The 7710-nt window shown below is 35.4% G+C and overlaps 1 protein-coding gene and 1 long non-coding RNA gene across 2 annotated transcripts in view; one reads left to right on the forward strand and one right to left on the reverse strand.

The window, feature by feature from the left end:
• The first annotated feature begins 6658 nt into the window (after positions 1-6658).
• Positions 6659-7366, forward strand: LOC141435687 (uncharacterized). Its single transcript, XR_012452210.1, has 3 exons — positions 6659-6740; positions 6888-6967; positions 7311-7366. It is a non-coding gene; the product is annotated as an uncharacterized lncRNA (long non-coding RNA).
• Positions 7367-7685: 319 nt separating this feature from the next.
• Positions 7686-7710, reverse strand: part of LOC141435847 (ubiquitin-fold modifier 1-like) — a 2814-nt gene continuing 2789 nt past the window's right edge. The window contains exon 4 of the mRNA XM_074098671.1: positions 7686-7702. Within this exon, the coding sequence (XP_073954772.1) occupies positions 7686-7702 (17 nt within the window). The remainder of the gene's footprint in view (positions 7703-7710) is intronic.

A 7710-nucleotide genomic window follows, 5' to 3' on the forward strand; every position in this document is an offset into this window, starting at 1 on the left:
TCTAGATTTTGCTCAAACCTCTTCCAGTTTTCACTGAGATTTCCCGATGCAAGAGTAGTTTTCTGCAGAATACTATACGACATGTTGTTTATGATACATGGCGCAGTCTATTGATCAATCTACGCATCTAAATTGCAAACAAACATGTCGTCATATAATCTGCCAGAAAAACTACTCGTTGCATCGGGAAATCTCAGTGAAAACTGGAAGAGGTTTGAGCAAAATCTAGATATATATTTGGCAGCTTCTGATTTAAAAAAGGCGGAAGATGAGAGAAAGGGCGATTTTACTAAATGTCATCGGCGAAGATGGTTTAGGAATCTCACAATTTTCCTCATTTACTAGGAGAGAAAGACAAAGCAAAATATGACGCCGTGATAAACAAGTTCCGCGAATATTGTGAACCAAAGAAAAATATTCTCCACTCAAGGTTTCTGTTTTATAATAGGAAACAAGAAGAAATGAACCTTTTGATAGTTTTCTGACAGATATAAAGAAATTATCCAAAGACTGTAAGTTCAAGTCTGACGAGGAGGCTGTAAGAGACCGATTAGTATTAGGTACCAATGATTTAGAGACACAGAAGCAACTGATCATAGCAGGCGACGCTGAGCTTGAATCTGTCATCAGCAAGTTTAGGTTGGCGGAGATTGGCAGGCACCAGGCAGCTGAAGTACAAGGAAAAACTGGCGAAGTACACAAAATTGAAAAGAAAAAGCCCAATATTGTGCTGAAATGTAGATGGTGTGGCCAGCAACATGAGCGACGATTGAATGCATGCCCAGCTAGGGGAAAGACATGTACTATATGCAATAAGTTCAACCACCTTGCTACAGTGTGTCGAAGTAGATTTGTGAAAACTGTTGCTAACAATCAGTCAAGTCCAGAGAACAGTGATAGTGAATTCTACTGTGGAAGCGTTCAAAAACAGGTATGTGCTATGGAATGGACCCAATCATTGTTATTAGAGGACACTAAGAGCTATAAATTTAAGCTAGACACAGGTTCAGATGTTAACCTAATTCCATTCAGTGCTTATCAGGTAGTAAAGCAAAGAAAGAAACTGAATTTGGAACCTTGTAAATTTAGACTTCAGGCTTACAATAATACAAGTATTAAAGTATTTGGTACTGTGTTGATGGAAACAAAAATTAAAAATAAATGTTATTTCATAGAATTTATTGTGACTGACTCCAGTTTTCAGCCAACTCTTGGCAAAGATGCTTGTATAATGCTAGGGTTGATTGAGAGAAAAAACATTAATCAAATTGGAGTAATGAAACATGATATTGTTACAGATGATTCCGGAAAACAAAAAATAGTATCGGAATACCAAGATGTTTTTACTGGTACAGGAAGATTTCCTAATGAGGTCCAAATACAGTTAAAACCGGGATCTGTACCGGTGTCTAAGCCACCACATAGGGTTCCAATTAAATTAAAAGAAAAATTGAAGGCAGAATTAGATCAGTTATGTAAAAGAGGTGTGATTGAGAAAAGTGATGAAGCCACAGAATGGGTGAATAGAATTGTAATAGTTGAGAAAGACGAAACTGCCATTCGCATTTGCTTGGATCCTAGAGATCTTAACAAATGCATTCTTAAAAAATATTTTGAAATACCAACAATTAATGATCTTAAATCAAAGATTTGTGATGCAAAATATTTCTCAGTTTTGGATTTAAAAGAGTCATTTTGGCAGATTGGCCTTTCCGAAAACAGTAAAAAAATATGTACCTTTTCGTCAGTGTTTGGCAATTATAATTTTAGAGTTTTGCCATTCGGGCTGGATATTTCAGCCGAAATATTTCAAGAAAATTGTGAAGATTGTTTCAAAGATATAGAAAATACATTTATATATATTGATGATTTTTGATATATGGCAAATCAAAAGAAGAACATGATGTGGCTTTAAAAAAAGTACTGACCAGGGCACGAGAATTGAACATTAAATTTAATTTAAAAAAAATCAGTACCTTCCTACCATAGTAAAGTATTTTGGTCATGAGATTGTTAATGGTTGTTTGATGCCTGACAAGAACAAAATTAGAGCAATAATGGATTATGATACACCAAATGATAAGCAAGGTCTTCAAAGATTTTTGGGGATGATTAATTATATGAGAGATTTTATCCCAAACTTGTCTGAAATTTACTAGTCCACTAAGAGAACTTTTAAAAAAAAATGTTATATTTCAGTGGAGTATAATTCACCAAAATTGTATTGAAGAATTAAAAAAACTATTAATTAGTCCACCAGTACTAAGGAACTTTGATCCCAAAGAACCAATAACAATCCAAACAGACAGTTCAAAGAATGCTATTGGGTGTGTGTTACTTCAAAACAGGCAACCTGTTGCATTTGCATCCAAAAGTCTAAGTAAAACTGAATGTGAATATGGTCAGATTGATAAAGAGTTTTTGGCTATTTTGTTTGCTTGTAAAAAATTTCACTATTACATATATGGTAGGCATACTATAGTTCAAACAGATCATCAACCATTAGTTGCACTTATGAAAAAAGAAATTTACTCTATTGCATCTCAAAGACTACGCAAAATTAGATTAAAATTAAATATTTATGACATTGATGTGCAATATATTAAAGGATCACAAATGTTGATAGCCGATGCCATTAGCAGAGCATCATCAAAAGCTGATGTTGATACTTTAGAACAGTCCTTAGATAGAGTTGTACACACTGTAAATGTAAGTAATAGTTTTCTTACAGAAATTGCTCAAGCTACCATTAAAGATTCAACACTAATAAAAGTAACAGAATATTATAATCATGGTTGGCCTAATAACATTGATAAAGTTGTGGACCTTGCTAAGCATTATTGGAAGTTAAGACATGATATTGTTGTTGAGAATCACATTGTGTATTTAAATCACAGAATTGTTATACCACTGTCTATGAAAAATATTGTCATTGATAAGGTGCATTCTTCACATTTTGGTATCACAAAAACAATAGGTAGGGCTAAGTCACTGTTCTATTGGCCCAATATGAAGGTTGACATAATGTCTCATGTCAGCAAATGTCGTTTATGTGAAAAATATAGCACTAACAAAACAAAAGAAAAAATGATTTTAGATAAGGATATGGCAACACTACCTTATGACAAAGTGGGCTGTGACTTCCTTAATTATGCTAATGAAAATTATTTAATAATCGCAGATTATTATTCTAAGTGGTTTGATTTAATTAAAGTCACTTCAATGAGTGCTGGAACTGTAATAAAAATATTAAAACCTTTATTTGCAACTCATGGTGTACCAAGAATCTTTAGGGCAGATAACATGCCATTTAATTCAATCGAATTCAAACATTTTGCTAAATTATATTCATTTTCTGTGGTCACATCCAGTCCATTATATCCAAAATCTAATGGATTTATTGAAAAATATGTAGGCATTGCAAAAAACATGTTAAAAAAATGTAAGGAGCAGAAATTGGATATAAATTTGGTATTATTAGACTACAGAAACAGTCCAGTGTTGGGCTCACCATTTAGTCCTTCCCAATTGCTGTCAAGCCGCTTAACTAGATCAACTTTGCCAATGCATTCTCAATTACTTGTTCCAAAAGTGGTAACTAATTTCCAAATGTATCAAGAAAAAAGAAATATCACAAATAAAGCAAACTATGATAGAAGTGCCAAACAGTATAAGTATACTTTTCGAAAAGGGCAAGATGTGGTATTTCGTAAAGACAATGTATGGTTACCAGCTAAAATTGTTGATATTCACAGTTCTCCAAGATCTTATATAATCAAAGATGAATATGGTACCATTCTAAGAAGAAACTCTTCACAACTAAAGCCATCATTTGTTAATAGTAATCAACCTAGGCAAATCACTATTCCACAAGAGATAGAACTCTCTCAACTTAATCAAAGTATTGTACCACAAGAAGTTGAATTCTCTCAACATTGTAATACAAATATAGGTCAACATGACCAACCTGAACAATCCTTGGATAACTGTGATGATTCTCAAGGTAGACCAAGAAGAGTGGCTAGACCACCTAGTTATCTAAGAGATTATGTGACGGACCTTTCAGAAAGGGAAGATGTATAGTACCTACTGAAGTTGATTTCTGAACATGTAGGTCACGTGATAGATGTCAAGACAGGAGATTAAAAGTTAAAGAAATACAACACGTGCTTATAAACAATAAATAATTGTTTTAATGATACAGTTATAGTTTTCCTTGTAAGTTTAATATACTTACTACCTACCATCCTGAATTTTTCAAATTTTTCCACCAACCGGTTTAGATTTTTTTTATTTTTATTGAATTTTGTTATTATACCATTTTGTCGGCATAAATTATATATTCGTGCAAAATTATAGCTTTCTAGTATTGACAATCCTGACCAAAGCCGCGGACGGCCAGACAAACAGACAGACAGACAGACATGGCGAAACTATAAGGGTCCCGTTTTTGCCATTTTGGCTACGGCACCCTAAAAAAGAAATTAAAACTACCTTAGACTAACCCAAATACCTATATTTACAAAATGTCGCCCGAATCGCTATGTGGCTGCGTTTCGTCGTTGTGATGGCACTGGCCAGCACATTACACGAGAAAAGCTAGCCCTATGGTCAGCTTTGGATCGGATTTTATAAGTTACAATAAACTTAATTTACTTTACTTTAGCGACACATCTTATGTATATATGTATATATATATATATATATTATTATATATATATATATATATATATATTCGTCATTTCTATTAACTCTTTTTTTTTCTTATTTAAGGTACGTTTACTCCTACTCAGGCTTATATACTTGTATTATTAAGGGAGTTCTGTTATTGGCCTTAAGATTCAGTCTGTAAACTAGAATAAACATAATTGTAACGCTGTTGAATACCTCAATTAAATAAATAAATAAATAACTTATTGACATAACTTATTGAAATAAGAACAATAAAATAGATAACAAGCATTAATTAAAAAAAACTATCCTAGACTTAAAAAACTTACATAAATAAGAATAAAACCTAAAACTAAAACAAATTACTTAAAGATGCTGGCAACATTTCCTCTTTGTATAGCTAATTCTTTGTCCGAGGAAGCTGCCAGCTCTTCGGTCACCTGTGTGTGACGTCTACTAACCTTTTCGAAATTGGGGACGTATTTGAATATCGAAAATTAATACGAATATATCTAAAGTTTAAAAGTCGACGGTTAATATCTAAAGTTGCAGCGTAGGTTAGGTTAGGTTCGATATTTTTACCGTCGATATTTAATTTTTAACTATGGTTATTTCAATTTTGATATTCAAATACGTGCCCTCGAAATTTCTTTAAAAAGTTTTAAAGCGCTAGGATCCCGCGGACCAAGGGTCTCGACACCGAATGGGACAAAGATATTTTGTGCCTAGACCCCTATCTTAAAACACCTTAATACCTAATTGGGTAGTGCCACCAGAGTTGAGGTCATGCACATAAGAACATGTCGTGTAATGACAGCGGGATTTTGACATTCACTTATTCAGTTCATTCATTCTCCTTTTATGAAATCAGCTGTGTGTGTAATCAATCATTCATTTCAACTTTCGTGGCACTACCTATATTTATTTGATCCAACTGTCAGATTAAACTATGTTTTTCGATCTGTCCTGTTTTTTCAAGTACCTATTCAGACTTAGCACGCATTGCGGGTCAACGCATTAAGTTTAGCTATAACACTGCTAAACCGCTTCCGGAACGTCACTCTACGGCTTGCCTTTTTGCGTTTTTCACAGTTAATATCACAGTGGATTTCGGTAGAGCAGCATTTATTGTGGCCTTTATGTGTATTAGTTAAATAGAACTGATTTAACGTCGCCGTTTTAGGTACCTACATTATAGCTATAGGTAAAAAACTTAAGAAGATGACCTGTTGTATGTAGTACAGAATTGATATGGACTAAGTCATTTTTCGAATATGGATGTCGACTTATCTATACGGACACGTTACTAGAACTAGGTACTACAACAGGTCATCTTCTTAAGTTTTTTACGTAAGTATATCTCTAAGTGCAACCTCTAAAAGTGGTTATATTTACTAGTACAAATGAGTCGGACAATTTTAGTAGGAATATTTTTTTCGGGTCCGGAAACCGTATACCCACAGTGAATGCTGATCTTAAAAATGCACTGACTGAAAACAAGGTACCGTTGACCCCTTATTCGTTTAGCAGTTAGTTGCGATTGCGAAGCATCAGGTGAGACATCGTGTCGTTATGCAGGGGATGGGGTCGGCGTGCAACGCGCGCATCCTTGCAGCGAACGCGCTGCTGTACCTGGCGGTGAACTTCGCGGGGCTGTACGCCAAGTGCCTCACCGACTGGGGCCAGCGCAAGGCCTTCGCCGAGACGCACCGCTCCATGCTCACGCGCCAGCGCACCAAGCAGGAGAACGACCGACAGTGGAAGCTCTTTCAAAGCGGTCACTATTATTCACATGTACCATGCCTACTGGCAAATTCTAATTTTAGTTTTAGTGTTAGCGCTATGAATAATTTATTAAATATTCAACCTCTGATTTGCTCCACGAAGATTAACTTAATCAATAACCAATACATTATCACATACGCAGTGATTCCCGATTTCCTAGCAAGAGAGATATACGACCGTCTGCAAAGTGAAGGGAGAATTTCAAGAACAGCAATTCCACAACCTGTACATCCAAAGACATCAAAATGTTTCAATACTTTACGCCGATATTAAAGGATTCACTGGTATGATTCTATTTTTAAATTAATAAACTGGTTTCAATTTTATGTTCTGAAGTAATAATGTTTAAAAAATACCTATACCAAAGTACCTACCTACACTTATAATATTTTATAAGAACACAGTTTACATACTGTTTTTTGCCTTTACAGAATTATCAAGCAAATGCAGCGCGGAAGAGTTAGTTAAACTACTGAACGCATTATTTGCTCGTTTTGATCGATTGGCATCGGTAAGAATCTAACTATCCCTTTTGTACCTAAGACACAGAACTAGTTTAAAAAATGTTCAAGAATCAGACTGTAATATTGCTAAAAACAATATGAATCCTGAATTCTAAAGATAAGATGCCTACAGCGTATACGCAGAACGCTTTGATGTACAATCGCGAATCAAGATTGTTGAGCATCTCGCCACTGTTCATACTTAGCGAGTTTTACGAGTACATACTCGTACGTAGTAAATATTGCCATTACTCGTAATAAACCAGAATAGCATTAAATAGGCAAATTAAGAACAGTGGCGCGTGGGTCAAAATTCCTGTTCGCGACTGTAGCTGAATGTCGGCGGCGCAGGAGAACCACTGCCTCAGAATCAAGCTGCTGGGCGACTGCTACTTCTGCGTGAGCGGCTGCCCGACGGCCGCGCCGACCACGCGCGCTGCTGCGTCAACATGGGCCTGCACATGATCCGCGCCATCCGCGACGTGCGCTACAAACGCTCAAGTAACTATACTACTACCTAATAACTACCCTACCGTACCTCGTCATTCGAAATTAACTGCTCTCATCTCATTTCTATTTTATTTAATATGTTTAAACTTACTGAATTATTATTTTGGCTCACTCACTACTCTACTATAAAAGATTACAACGTCAAAGTTAACTAGTACAATACAAGTGCAAGTCTCCACCAGTAGTTTACAGCAGGTAGCACAGAAAGGCACATTTTTATGCAACAGGTAGACCTGGACAT

The sequence above is a fragment of the Choristoneura fumiferana genome, chromosome 15, assembly GCF_025370935.1.
Source record: "Choristoneura fumiferana chromosome 15, NRCan_CFum_1, whole genome shotgun sequence".
Classification (NCBI taxonomy): Eukaryota; Metazoa; Arthropoda; class Insecta; order Lepidoptera; family Tortricidae; genus Choristoneura; species Choristoneura fumiferana.